Source organism: Cherax quadricarinatus, chromosome 36 (genome assembly GCF_038502225.1).
Source record: "Cherax quadricarinatus isolate ZL_2023a chromosome 36, ASM3850222v1, whole genome shotgun sequence".
Taxonomy (NCBI): domain Eukaryota; kingdom Metazoa; phylum Arthropoda; class Malacostraca; order Decapoda; family Parastacidae; genus Cherax; species Cherax quadricarinatus.
Window position 1 is genome coordinate 21,514,606 of NC_091327.1, and position 15,529 is coordinate 21,530,134.

At 37.7% G+C, this 15,529-nt stretch overlaps 1 protein-coding gene across 6 annotated transcripts in view; it reads left to right on the forward strand.

Annotated features, from left to right (window-relative positions):
* Positions 1-351: 351 nt before the first annotated feature.
* LOC128691368 (uncharacterized) overlaps positions 352-15,529 on the forward strand; it is a 159,608-nt gene continuing 144,430 nt past the window's right edge. For 3 of the 6 annotated variants that reach the window (XM_070091556.1, XM_070091561.1, XM_070091562.1), the window contains exons 1-2: positions 459-620; positions 8,697-9,162. In XM_070091556.1, coding sequence (XP_069947657.1) covers positions 8,784-9,162 — 379 coding nt within the window. In that variant the 5' untranslated portion in view covers positions 459-620; positions 8,697-8,783. Of the gene's footprint in view, positions 428-457; positions 621-787; positions 876-8,696; positions 9,163-15,529 lie in introns of those variants that run through there. The other 3 variants (XM_070091558.1, XM_070091560.1, XM_070091559.1) reach the window with 3 other exon arrangements.

Genomic DNA, 15,529 nt, shown 5'->3' on the forward strand with positions numbered 1-15,529 from the left:
CCTTGGTCAGATGACCAAAAGCTCCAGCTGTGGGTCATCATATGACCAAGACCCGCGTCAGGAATCACTTGTCCTGTTTCCTGACAAACATTATACCTACCATACCTGAATAAACTTACTTATTACCAGTCCCCTCAAGGGAGGTTCCTTGACGATGGCGAGGGGCTCTTGATCCAGGGAATTGGATTTGTTCCAGTTCACTGAATTGAACCCGAATACCTTCCATCCCCCCCCCACGTGTTCTATATAATCCTACGGGTTTATCCCTCCCCTATGATTATAATAATATACCTTCTAGTATTCCAGGAGGGACACCTCTCGTCGGCTTAATTTTAGCCACCTCCATTTTTCGTTTTTTAGTTGTGGGAAGCCGGGTAGTTAACTTAGGTGAGGGTGATGGAGTCTGGCTCTGCTGGTCCTTACCAAGGTGCTCAAACTGATCTAATTGGGAGCTTTTAATTTATATTTATATTTAGAAAGGAGTCGTGTTCACTTTTCTTTCATGGCCCAACTTTAGTCAACATTTCTACCCCATACAAGGGAAAACTTGGCTTGATAAACCGTCAGTGTCCTTGATAAACCCAGCAAGAAGACGAACCTTCTGCAGGTCAACTCGTGGGGTATCCTTTTTTTTTTCGTATTGTGTCCATATTTTAGGCTGTATCCTTCTAGGACTTTGGATTTTGTGCAAGTTGACTAAATATTTTTTTTTTTTAGTAGGTGTGTTGTCTGGAGTAGTTAGGTGATCAGTTAGTTTAATATGTTTATTATGCACCCCATACCCATCCTGTGGTCAGTAGTGAAAAGATTACAGAGGTACATAATGGGTCCAGGAACTAGACCCCAAAGTTATGATAGTTGAGCAATTTACAAAGGTAATGAACTCCAGGTAGATCGGGTGATCATTCTGACTTTTTTTTTTTCGATGTCTTTACGGGATTTATTCCTTGTGGGTTTAGCGCCAAGTTATGATTATTATAATTATAAATACGTGATCTATTGCTGCATTTCCCACATGCATATATATATATATCATAGGTGATGTAAAGATAGAGTACATAGTGAATAACAGTTGAGTTATATAGTAACGTAAATTTTGAACATATGTCCACTTTTGAAAGAAAAGCCATTTTGACTCATTTTGGCATATCCTGTGTTATTATATAAAACAGTTGTGATCTACAGTGTGCATAGGATATATACACCGAGAGGTTATTATAATCAAGGGGAAAGCACTAAACCCGTAGGATTATACAGCGCCTGTGGGGGGGGGGATGTGGATGGTATTCAGGCATAATTCAGGGAACTGGAGCATAGATCCAATTCTCCAGATCAAGAGCCCCTCACCAGGGTCAAGGAACCTTCCTTGAGGGGTACACCGAGAGCTATATTTCAGCTTGTGTGTGTTGAAAGTTCACTTTAATCCCTCATTTAGAGATTTAAATATTATTTGACTGGTGGGGAAAGGGTCACCTGTTTTAATGACCTTCCTTTAGGTGATTCTTCAACCTCATTAATCAACCATCTAAAAAATGTGTGTAACTGTATTTAAATAAATTTATATTGATGTGAATGATGGATGGTATTTTTCAGTGAATTATTTAATGACACACTGCCTGAACTCCCTTCCTGAAAATGCTTAGTTTCCTATCTGCCAACATCTTTATTGTTAAAAGGCACCTATTAAATCTCAAATCTTACATAAATATTATATCCATTGATTGTCTCTAAATTCTCATGCTTTTATTTTGACACCTCATTTCAACCACTCCATAATATGCAGGTATTGAACCAGTACAATTTAAAATGCATTTAAATTCTGTCAAATTTTAGGCTAATTTAGCCTGTGCAAACCGATATTAACCTACTTCCCCATAGCCATCTGTCTGCAGGTACTCCTGTACCCTCTGTGTAGCTTGTTACATACTCTTGAATGTAGAACATATTTTAACAGTTTGCCCTTGGCTTAGGCCTTTCTGCTTTCTCTTAATTTTTTATAATTACCAAAGTATCTTTAGGGATCTCTGGGAACTTTTAGGAGAGTCTTTTGACATTAACAGATTAATGATTTTTTTTTTTGATTGATGCTGGTTATTTGACCTTAGTATAGTCCCCTGGCTGTCTTCAAGCAGGCGCTGAACAGGCACCTGAAGTCAGTACCTGACCAGCTGGGTTAAGATTTCCTTCGGATTTTTAACCCTGGAGGGTTAACCACCCAGGATAACCCAAGAAAGTCAGTGCGTCATCGAGGACTGTCTAACTTATTTCCATTGGGGTCCTTAATCTTGTCTCCCAGGATGCGACCCACACCAGTCGACTAACACCCAGGTACCTATTTGCTGCTAGGTGAACAGGACAACAGGTGTAAGGAAACGTGTCGAAATGTTTCCACCCGCCGGGAATTGAACCCGGGCCCTCTGTGTGTGAAGCGGGAGCTTTAGCCACCAGGCCACCGGAGTACATGCGGACAGCAGTAACAGCCTTGTTGATCAGGCCCTGATCCACCATGAGGCCTGGTCACAGACCGGGCAGCGGGGGCGTTGACCCCAGGAACTCTCTCCAGGTAGTCTTAGTTTAGTCTGCCTGAAATGCCTTGGCATGATAGCAGCTTTCTTTGCACTTGCAAATCAATATTGTAATTAAACATTGTAAACTATGCGTGGAAATAGACTCCTTATAACATGTCAGTCACCCATTGTAAACTTTGCAAAGCAATAAAAATTTTAATTTGAATTGTATTTGAGTCGAGTGTTTGTTTCTTACCATATCATTTGTTAATTCTATCCTTGTTTTTATTGTGCATTGTATACAGTGTATATTTTTATGGCTGAATGTTGAGTGACATATTGTCAGAATTATCTGTAAAATGTCAGATATTAATACTGTTACCCTAATTCAACTTAACCTAGCTCAGCCCAGTATAATTTTCTTGCAGGATGGTTTTCCTGTTATACTCCATCACAGGTTGGTTTTCCATCCATCACTGGATGGGTAATATTTACTTTAATTTTGGATCAGATGTCAGTCATTACTTCTTTAAATACAAATAGTAAAGAGTACTTCATACTCTTTACCACTTTCTCGTCTACCCATACCTCACCAATAGTATTTGTGCATGGGGCTTCTCTAAACTCCTTGTTAACTACAACAGAACACACAGGCACAACACAAGGCACAAATCACTCTTTGGTATCCCTCGTGTCCCTCTCTCCACATGCAAAAACGCTATGCACATAAAGGGCCCAAAGATCTGGAATTCACTGCCAGATAAGACAAGATAAGATTTTGTTTGGATTTTTAACAACGGAGGGTTAGCCATCCAGAATAACCCAGGAAAGGCAGTGCATCATTGAGGGACTGTCTGTCTTATTTCCATTGGGGTCCTCAATCTCGTCCCCCAGGATGCAACCCACACCAGTTGACTGACACCCAGGTACCTACTTTACACTGTTACTTTGTTATTCAGGTACCTACTCACTAGGTGAACAGGACAACAGGTGTAAGGAAATGCTTTGAAATGTTTCCTCCCTGCCGGGAATCGAACCTGGGCCCTCAGCGTGTGAAGCAAGAGCTTTAAGATATAAAAAATGGTTATAACTATGACCATAATTTTTAAAGGTGTGGACCGGTAAGCCAGCGGAAGGCCTCGGTCAGATGACCAAAAGCTCCAATGGTGAGTCATCATCTGACTAAGACCCGCGTCAGGAAACACTTGTCCTGTTTCCTGACGAACCTTACCTAACCTAACTTAGCGAGAGCTTTGCTAGCCAGGCTACGGGGCCCAGAACACACTAAAGGACCCCTGCCTGTAAATCAATTTAAGTTCCTACTTAGAAATTACCTCATCATCCAAAATTAACCAGACAAACACTCTACACCTAACAAGAGTAAAAATTAGGATTAGTCTGCCTGAAATGCCTAGACATGTTAGAGGCCATCCTTGTAATTAACATTTTAAAATATGTAAACCACACATTGTAAGCTTTGCAAGGAAATAAACATTTATTATTATTTATTATTATTACCAGTTAATAAAAAAAAATCATGATTTCTCAACTGTTTAATCAGTACTACTTCAAACTTAAAATTTTTCAACTTAAATTGTTTCAATTTCATTACTATAAACTGTGCTTTATGAATGCTTAACTGTTTAATCATTACTTCAAACTTAAAATTGTCTCAGTCTCATTATTGTAAATTGTGCAAAATTGTAATACTGTAATTTTTTATATACTATATCACAACTATAAATTTTAATTACTGTAAACAATTAGCTACCTCTATTTATAAGAACCAGGCGCTGTATAATCCTCCGGGTTTAGCGCTTCCCCCTTGATTATAATAATAATAATATTTATAAGAAAAAACATGTATAATAAAAATTTACTCTTCTCAAAGCACTAGTATTAACCCTTTGACTGTCGCAACCCCCAATCCTGAGGTGTCTCCTGGTGTCGCAAAATTTAAAAAAAAAAAAAATTATTTTTTCTTATGAAATGATAGAGAATCTTTTCCCGATTGTAATGACACCAAAAAAACGAAATTTGATGGAAAACTGACGGAATTATGCTCTCGCGAAGTTAGCGACCTCGGCGCTGTTTACAAATCGGCGATTTCGTCCACTTTGAGCCCTATTTTCGGCTAATTCCATTGTTCCAGTCGCCCAAACTCATAGCTATTTCTTTAGAACTTCATTTTTTCTATCGATTGAATACAAGAAACTGCCCATTTACTGATTTCAACTACCTAATAATGTGGTCAGAAATTTGCAATTTGGCCAATTTCACGAAAACTAAAAAATATGACAATTTCAAAATAAGGTCCAGAATGAACAATGCAGACATTCCTGGCTCTAAAATAACATTTTCTTTGTTCATCAGTCACGTCTCCAGGCCCTTCTGATATTACTCTTGCTTTCTATTTTGAATTTTTATTCAAACAAAAAATATTAGACTTACTATTATGCAGACTACTGCAATGCTGTAATAACTGTATAAATAACATCAACCCATTCATGACTGCATATTAGAATGGCTAGTTGGACATTTATTGGACAATGGCATCATTTGTTTACTTTTGAACATTGGCAAAAATCAAACATTTCCCCTACTTTGAGCTCCATTTCTAGGTTCTTTTTATAGTAAAATCAATCAAAATCACCTCTATTTCTGTAATATGTTTTCCATTCTATCAAATGAGACCAAGAAAACGAGAATACAACCATAAATACTATACGAAAATAGACCACAAAGTCGGCATTTTAATTAAAAAAAACGGTCGGAGTTTTTTTTTTCTCATTATGCACTGCGTGCTCCAGGTTTTTTTTTATATGGTGCACACTGACCACACAGACCCATTCTCTCACATGTGGGCCTACCAGCTTTCTCCTGCTTGATTTGAAGCCGCTAGAATTTATGAGTATATATACGTCAAACACGGCACCTCGTAAAACGTATATATACGGCTGCGACAGTCAAAGGGTTAAGTAGTCTGTATGAATTAGGTTTAGTCTGCCCAGTATGGCTTGGCATCATGGTGGCTTTCTTTATACTTAACAAATCAAAATTGTAATCACACATTGTAAACATTGCAAATAAATAAATAAATCTTTAAGCAGTCAATCCATACTCTGGCACAGATAGTTATTCTTATTTAGATTTTTAATTTTGGAAGCATGCTAAATATTGATCTCATCTTAACTGAGAAGAACCAAACCTGAGCTAATGCATTACACAGTACATACTCTGTTTACATATAATATGCATTTACAGTTGAAGTTGGGTACTTTCATTTATTGTCGTTTGCACTGTCTAGTAAACTGGAGTATTAATTTGAGAAAGGAAATTCACAATTCACACATATTGCACCAATCCAGAAAAACTGGGGACCAAACAGAAATCAACTACAGGCCAGTTTCTGACTTGCAATTATTATCTAAAAATTTTGAAAAAATAATATGCATTCATAACTAACCCTTATCAGTTTGGCTTCAGGACAGGAAAAAAGGTATGAATGATTCAGTAAGAAAAATGTTTTTTTTTTTTTTATTTATTAACACATCGGCCATTTCCCACCAAGGTAGGGTGGCCCAAAAAAGAAAACTCATCATCATTCACTCCATCGCTGTCTTGCCAGAGGTACACTTACATTACAGCTATAAAACTGCAACATTAACACCCCTCCATCAGAGTGCAGGCACTGTACTTCCCATCTCCAGGAATCAGTTCATCTCAAGAAAATGATGAGTATTCAGTGGACCACTGTATTGATCTAAGAAGAGCTTTTGATATAGAAGACCACAACATTCTGCTGCTTAAACTAGAGCATTATGGAGTCAGAGGCCATGGTCTTTCATGAATATGTACAATTCTATTTTACCAACAGTCACCAGAATGTAACCATTAATAGCAATACTATATTTTGTTAACCCGCCCCTTCAACTTAGAGGTGCCAGCCACAGGGCCATGTCATAGGCCTTCTGTTATTTCTCATGTGCATTGATGAATTGCATAATTCCTCCCAGGATTTTAAACCAAATTAGAGATGACAGCTTTTGTCATGATGAGCTAAAAAAAAATCAAAAGACAGTAAAAATAAATAATGCATACATTGAAAATTTCAGACAAGAAGAGGGAAAATTCTTAGGTACTGTTTAACTGCCTCCCAGCATACATAAGGGGGATTACCAATAGACTCCTGGCTGTCTTCAAGAAGGCGCTGGACAGGCACCTAAATTCAGTACCTGACCAGCCGGGCTGTGGTTCATACGTCAGTTCACGTGCGACCATCAGTAACAATCTGGTTGATCAGGCCCTGATCCACCGTGAGGTCTGGTCACTAACCGGGTCGGGGGGGCGTTGACCCCTAAAACCCTCTCCAGGTATACACCTTGATAGCAGACTAAATTAAACACTTGTGTCCAGCACATATCTAAGAAAATTTTTAAAACAGTGAGCATTCTTTTAAAAACATTACCATGTTCTTTAAGCAACATGTGTACTCTGTACTTTCTAATCCATCCTTAACTCCCCTTCAATGTATGTGCATGGGGATCTAAAACAGAAAATTACCTAAAACTAATTGTAAATCATCAGAAATCTGCTGTTGGAATAATCACTTGATCAGGTTCTGGAGAACAAACTCACCATACTATTCTAATGTTTAAATTACCTCAATATGCAAAACATCATTCCCGGGGGCGTTGACCCCCGGAACTCTCTCCAGGTAAACTCCATGTAAACACTATATATATAGGATACCCAATATGAATATTAACTCAGTCCTAAACTTTTTCTTGAAGAGCTGCAAAAGTTGCAGCTTTTAGACTCATTTGATAGAGAGCTGAATATATTTTTAACCTTTTATTTGGGTGGAGTTTCAACTCGGGTTGAGTTGAATACATGGGATATCAATGAGATGCGGTATTGTATTTTTTTGTGTATTGTGTGTACATTTTGGTGCAGCTCTCCAAGAATAGTTTTAGGAATAAAGCTGGTATAAGGTGTTGAAATTCATTCATTAGGTTGTTTATGTAAATGAAAAATAAAAAAGGTTCTGGGATGCTGTATAAATATAGCGATGTCATTTATATAAAGTCACGTGTTGGGGTCTGTCTTTGAGATAACTTTGATATAGGAGCATACATGGCCTCTTATTATGACTCACAAAATCCTAAGGACACGATTGTAAATTAACTGTACCATGGGCGGGGATAGAACCCGTGATCAAAGAGTCGTAAAACTCCAGACCGACGCATTTATGTGCTAGTGTGTTGGTCTAGAGTTTTATGACTCTCTGATCGTGGGTTCTATCCCCGCCTGTGGCATGGTTTATGGCCTCTTATTCCCTGGACTGAAGCTGATTGCTTTCATTTCTCAGGTGCTGTATGACCCCTGCAGGTTTATCACCTTCTCCTACAGTAAAATAATTTACTAGAAGCTAGTACATGAGAGTTTTTGCTGGGCCTTTTTTGTATTTCCTTTTGTCTAATTAAATCTGTTAACATTAAACAGTTTTTATTTTTTATTAGTTTGGTTAGTGGTTTTGAATATCTTTGTGGTATTTCTTTGAATATTAAGCTCAGACTTTATTTATCATAGCTATTCTCTTTCTCAATAGATCTAAGGATGGAGTTAGCCATGGGCTATTTTTTTTTCTTAGTTGTCATCTATTTTAATTTTTAAACAAACACACTTTATAAAGTGGAGTACAGTATATTTTACAATTAGGGTGATTGACATATAAAAACTACTTTATAGACAGCCCCTTATTATGCAAGGCATTTCAGGCAGCCCTACAACTAAATTATGATTTCAGAGGTCATTGATTATAATCAATTATTGCATAGATTTGGATATTTTATAGAACTGTTGAACACATAAGTTGTCTTGATTACAGCTAAAATTCTTTCTGCCAGTCAGTGTTTCTGATTACTATAATAAAGTTATTCACTAATGCCTGAAGATTAGCCTGTATGTAATGTTTGTTTCCAGTGGTAACATTGAAATGTTGATGATTGGAAAAGTTGGATAAGGATTGGTTGTTCTGTCAGTCATAATGTCTGTGTTTCCAGGAGAAAATATGTTGGTCCAGATATGATCTGCTGATGAGGCACATAATAATGGAAACTAATAATGAATGTCTACTTGTACAGTATAATTAGTCTTAATGTTAGTAATCTGTTGCTTTTTTTTCAGATTCATTGAATTTTCATTAAAAAACAATCACTCTGTATTGTGGTTAGAAATTCTAAAAAGAGAAAGGAATTTTAGACAACATTAAACATGCCACTGCCTGAAATACGACCATACATACCTAACGTACCTCAGAGTTTACTTAACAAGATTGAGTCATCTCGGCAAGAAGATGTTGATAGTGAAACACCATTAAGTCAGCAGGAAAGTCTAGTAAATAAAGACTTTGAAAGTGTCAGTAATATGCCTATGGCTGTTGATTCAGACACTGTTTATTCTCATGGAAGCAGTAATGAAAATGATGGGAAAGAATGTGACTTAGAACAGAGAAAAATGTCCAAGAAAGAAGAAACTTCCAAACAAATTCAAGAAGCTCAGTTAGGAGAAAATGACACTGGTTGTAACTCTGAAGGAATTAACTGTCAGTGCAGTGGACAACAGGATCCAGGTTCACTGCTACCACAAATAGGTAGGATACAAGTTGAACTGTTGATTAATACTTGTGGATATTCCATTGTATTTATTTTACAATAGTTGTTTTACCTATATAGTACAAGAATTTTCTTTAAACTCTGGTCATTTCCCACCTTGGCATGGTCACCTAGAAAGAAAACTTGCACTATTGTTCTCTTTAGCCGCCTTTCCAGAAATACACAGAATTACTGCATCCCATTCTCAGAATATGGACATTGCACTTTCGAGGTTCCGAAACAAAAGTCAAGCTATCCAGTTTAACGTGGTCCATTTATAGGTACTGTATATATGGTTACAAATGATGATTACTACTGACAAGTATGTTAGAAAGATACACATGTGATACTAGAACATTTATTGTGTAAATGTTTCACCTACCAGTTTTCACCTATGTATATCTTGTATCCACTGCATGAAATTTCATAGACACCAGTTTCTTCTGTGTTAGGGTTATTACTTTTCTTCCTAGTGTGGTCATGGATTGTAGAAAAGGTTTCGACAGCCACCAGGCTCCCAGCTTGGTTCAACCATCAGTGTCACTTGTAGGGTAAAATTTTATTGATCTGCTACGTACTTTAAAGTATATAGTACAGTGGAACCTCGGTACTCAAACAGCTCCCTACTCGAACAGTTCTGTAATCAAACGCTTTGTTCGGTAAAACAACCAATCGGTAGTCGACTGTTTGCTCAACACTCGACCAAACGAACGCAATCTGCCAGAACTTTTCTGTAAACTTATTTTGTGTTTCTTCGCATTTTTTTTATAGTGTATAAATAAGTCACCATGGGGCCTACGAAGAATAGTGATAACAGTCAACCAAAAAGAAAATTGGTTGGAAAAAATCTGTTCGGTATTCGAACAGATTGGCACTCGAATAGCCTTGTGGAACAAATTAAGTTCGAGTACGGTGGTTCCACTGTAGTATGTCATTGATGTCAGCTAGGCCTGTATACCATGTACATGTACTTGTAGAAATAAAGATATTATTAGTACAGTGGACCCTCCACATTAGATACTAATCCGTTCCTGAGAGCTATCGAATGTCGAAAATATCGAAAGTCGAATTAATTTTCCCCATAAGAAATAATGGAAATCAAATTAATCCGTGCAAGACACCCAAAAGTATGAAAAAAAAAATTTTTACATGAAATATTAAGTTTAATGCAATAGAATAATTACAATAACAACAGTAACAATAGAATAATAACAATAGAATAATTGACACTTATCTTTAATGAAGATCTGGTGATGATTGATGGGATGGGAGGAGGGGAGAGTGTTGCAGTTGTTGCTGTTTAGAAGGGGAATCCCCTTCCATTAGGACTTGAGGTAGCAAGTCCTTTTCCAGGGTTACTTCCCTTCTTCTTTTAATGCCACTAGGACCAGCTTGAGAGTCACTGGACCTCTGTCGCCGTTCCTTTAAGATTTGTCTAAAATGGGCTATAACATTGTCATTGTAATAGTCACCAGCATGGCTTGCAATAGCTGTGTTAGGGTGATTTTCATCCATAAAGGTTTGCAGTTCAACCCACTTTGCACACATTTCCTTAATTTTTGAAGTAGGCACAATGGAGTCCACAACCGGCATAGGCTTCTCAGGGTTAGCCCCAAACCCTTCAAAATCTTTCTTAATTTCCTTACTAATTCTCACCCTTTTTACCACAGGGTTGGCACTAGAAGCTTTCTTGGGGCCCATGGTGACTTATTTTGCAAAAACAAGCACCAAAAACAGTGATAATATGGATAATATGGAATGTACCAAATGTATCCTTAGATGCTCGAACACTGGCTGGCTTGTAAACACTGGCACACACGGGGCAGTTCAGGCCACACGTGGACACGTCTCGTATGAATCGTATCGAATGTCGGGTTTTCCATCGAATGTTGAGGCGAAATTTTTGCATTAAAATGCATCGAATGTCGGATTTATCGAATGTCGATGCCATCGAATGTCAGGGATCCACTGTATATTATTATTAGAGTTTAGTTTATGCAGCAAATACATATCCAATGAAAAAGACCTGAAGGAGAATGTAGAATATAACTTTGGCATATCTGTGTCTAGCTGTATTCGAAACAGCGATTAGTGCTGATTCGAGGCACTTGCGTCTGCAGAAATTAGTTTCTTTGATCACTAATTGGGCGTCCCTGAATTTCATGAGATGATTGGTGGAATTTCGGTGTTGTACACAGGCGTTGTTCAAGTTATCGTTCCTTCATGCGTAAATGTGTTCATTGAGGCAGGTGTCAAGGTTTCTTGATGTTTCACCTACATGAAGGCTGCAACAAGATTTATGTAGGTGAAACAGCAAGAAACCTTGACACCCGCCTCAATGAACACATTTACGCATGTAGGAACGATAACTTGAACAACACCTGTGTACAACACTGAAATTCCACCAGTCATCTCATAAAATTCAGGGACGCCCAATTAGTGATCAAAGAAACTAATTTACGCAGACGCAAGTGCCTCGAATCAGCACTAATCGCTGTTTGGAATACAATTAAACAAAACAAAGGCAGCTTCACCATCTCTGAAGTCTTAGCAAGAATCCTCCTGAAAACAGTAAACCCTGCCATCACATAGTCTCTCCTGTTAATACTACACAAAGCACATTACAGAGAGTGAACACTGAAACAGGCCTTCTCTATCCAGTCTATATTTGTCTAACTTATTTTTATGTTACCCAAGTAATAGCTTTTATATCCTTTTACTCATATACGAGTTAATTGCTCTACCATATTGTACGTATTACTACTACTACTACAACTTATGTCACTACTACTACTACAACTTATGTCACTACTACTACTACAACTTATGTCACTACTACTACTACAACTTATGTCACTACTACTACTACTACTACCACCACCACTAGTATTGCACCTCACTCTGAGTCTATATATACCCTCTGTGTCCATGTACTGTTTGTAATGGCTTGACAAAGCTCCTGGAGAGCTAAACATTGCCACAATAAAATGTCACATTAGTTACACTTGTGTCCTTTTACTTTCATCTGCCTGGATGATGACTAACAAACTTACCCTGAACACTGATAAAACCTATTTCATTCAATTTGGAAACAAAGCTGCAAATGATCCAATTAACATAATGCTAAATGGATCATCAGTCACAAGACTCACAGAGGGAAAATTCCTAGGTATCCACCTTGACAGTAGCCTTAAGTTCCAGACACACATACAACAAATCACCAAGAAAATCTCCAAGACTGTAGGCATACTATCAAAGATAAGGTACCACGTTCCACAATCAGCTCTAATGGCACTGTACCATTCACTCATATACCCTTATCTTACATATGGAATTTGTGCATGGGGATCAACAACATCCAATCACCTAAAACCCCTAATAAGCCAGCAAAAGGGGGAGCACAACCTTAAATATTTGGCGTCTTTATTTATCGACCGATTATGTTCATTTTCGGTGTACTATTAGAAGCTTATATCGACCATGCTTTGCTGAAGTTTCAAAAATATCGGCCAAAAAGGAAATGAAATATGCAAAATTTATGAAAAATTACATTTGGCAGCAAACCTGTACTCAGTGATACTTGGAAAAGTGGTTTTGACACTTGCTGCTGATAGAACACTTCTAATTCCATTAAGTTCCATGTACCAGTTCTAAATTAAACCTTATCTTCATGCTAAAAAAAAATAAAGTTTCATAACTTTTTTGACATTTTGGAAGATGTCGGTCTTGTTGCCCACACAAATCTAAAAATATTTGGGATACTTCAGAAAGGAAAACGGCCACTTGTAAAGCAATCATTCTTCTATGTTTGTTGTGAAAATCAAGTCAATTCCTTCATAAATAAGGATGGAGTGCCCCTAAATAGGTAAATAACTTCCAAGATATAGGCCGAAGCGCGTGGCACCCAAGGTGCCCGGGGAATTTTTTTTTCCCGAAAAATCCACTTTCTTTTACACTTTTTCCGTAACCTGAGTGTTTATTACAGTTAACCATTGTAAATCTACGTTTTCTCTCATCATAGTGACGAGTGGGTCTTTCACCTTCATGGGATATATCGCTAGAATTTTTTTGCCTCTGGGGCGTCATATTATGCTATATACAGGTCTCCCTCAACATTCGCGAGGGTTAGGGGATCAAGAGCCTCGCGAATGTTGATAAACCGTGAATGTTTGGTGCCCCAATATATTGTAGGGAAATATAATGCAATATTGCTTCCTTAACTTGTTGAACCATGAACAATCATAAAATACATGAAAACGTCGTAAATTGTACTAAATATATACATGTTATGCTTTAATAACATGTATGTTATTAAATACCACAGACTCCACCACTGCCTCCACCAATGCCTCCACCATTTCCCCAACCACTGCGAGTCCCTACTACCCTCCCTCCGACCCCCGCAACTGGCAGCCAGCCCTCCCACCACTCAATGTGGTGAGTGTTTTGTTTGTTCATTATTTGCTATTAACCCTTTCAGGGTCCGTCCCGTAGATCTACGGCTTTACGTTCAGGGTCCAAACCGTAGATCTATGCCATGAGCTCAGCTCACTCTGATAAACTGTGAGTGGTACATTTGGGCCTAGATATGAGAGAATACATCTATGTGGTATGTGTGCACCACATAAAACAGATCCTGCAGCACACTGTGTATAATGAGAGAAAAAAACTTAAATCATGATTTTTCGATTAAAACAGCAACTTTGCAGTGTTTTTTCCTATGTTTTTTATAGTTGTATTTGCGATTTCTTGGTCTCATTTGATAGAATGGAAGACATATTACAGAAATAGAGATGATTTTGATTGGTTTTAGCACTGGAAATGGCTTGAAACTGAGCTCAAAGTAGCGGAAATGTTAAATTTTTGCCTATATTCAAGAGTAAACAAACGACCTCACACGTCTAATACACGTCAGCTGGTGGGTCTAATATACATTCACAAATATGGTGATGATATTTATACAATTATTACAGTATTGCATAACAGTAAATCTTCTATTTTTTGGTGTGAATAAAAATTCATTATGTGAATAAAAAATCAAAATGGAATTTATTTGTAAAGCCTCAAAACATAACTAATGAACAGAGGAAATGTTAGTTTAGTGCCAGGAATGCCTACATTGTTTATTCTGGACCCTATTTTGAAATTGGAATATTTTGAACTTTGTGTTAAATTGGCCAAATTAACAATTTCCGATCACTTTATTTTGTAGTTGAAACAGTTGACTTGGTGATTTCTTGTGCTCAATCGATAGAATAGAAGTAATACTAGTGAAATAGCTAAGAATTTGGTTGATTGGAATAATGTAATTGGCCTAAAATGGGAGTCAAAGTCGGCAAAATCGCCGATTCGTAAATGTCGCTGACACATCAAAATTCGCGAGAGCATAATTTCGTCAATTTTCCACCAAATTTCGTACTTTTTGTTTTATTACCTTCACAAAAAGATTCTCTACGATTTCATAAGAAAAAGTAAAAAATTTTTTTTTTTTAAAATTCTTGGACACTGGTGCGTGACTCCAGATTTGGGCCTTGGACCCTGAAAGGGTTAAACTACAGTATAAATAATGTAAACCCATTCATGACTGCATATTGGAATGGCTATTCGGACAGATATTGGACAAAACACTCACCACACTGAGTGGTGGGAGGGCTGGCTGCCAGTTGCGGGGGTCGGTGGGAGGGTAGTAGGGACTCGCAGGTGGCGGGAAACTTGAATATGATTTGGCGGCTGGGAATTTGGTGGCTGGGAATTTGGCGGTTGGGAATTTGCGAACGTGTGAAGCCCGCGAAAGCTGAAAAAGTGAATGTTGAGGGAGACCTGTATTATTTTTTCTGGTGTACTTTTTATGTTTCTTTGCTATTATTATATTGCCTTATGTCATATTAGATCAATTGTGATAGGTAAATAAGCCTTATAATTGATATTAGCGTGGGTATGGAATATTTTGTTGTCAGGTAGTGTCGGCCATCTTTGGCACTATTCCCAGGGGAGGTTCCCAATTGGTTCCTTGACCATATTAGCTCCGCCCACTCTGCCATGATCTCAGACGGTGAATTTGTATTATATTAGACATAAAGATACAAGAAAACGATAAAAATAACAGGGAAAAAAAATGCCGCGTCAGTGCTTGTTACGCAAGGCGCTGTCACCATGCATGTTATAAATGACTATAATTCCTTTTAGAAACATCGTATGAGGATGATAATTATACGAGAGTGTAGCCAGAAAGTTCAGCTATTTTTTGGAAACAGCGGTAAGATTTTTATTATTATTATCACACTGGCCGATTCCCACCAAGGCAGGGTGGCCCGAAAAAGAAAAGCTTTCACCATCATTCACTCCATCACTGTCTTGCCAGAAGGG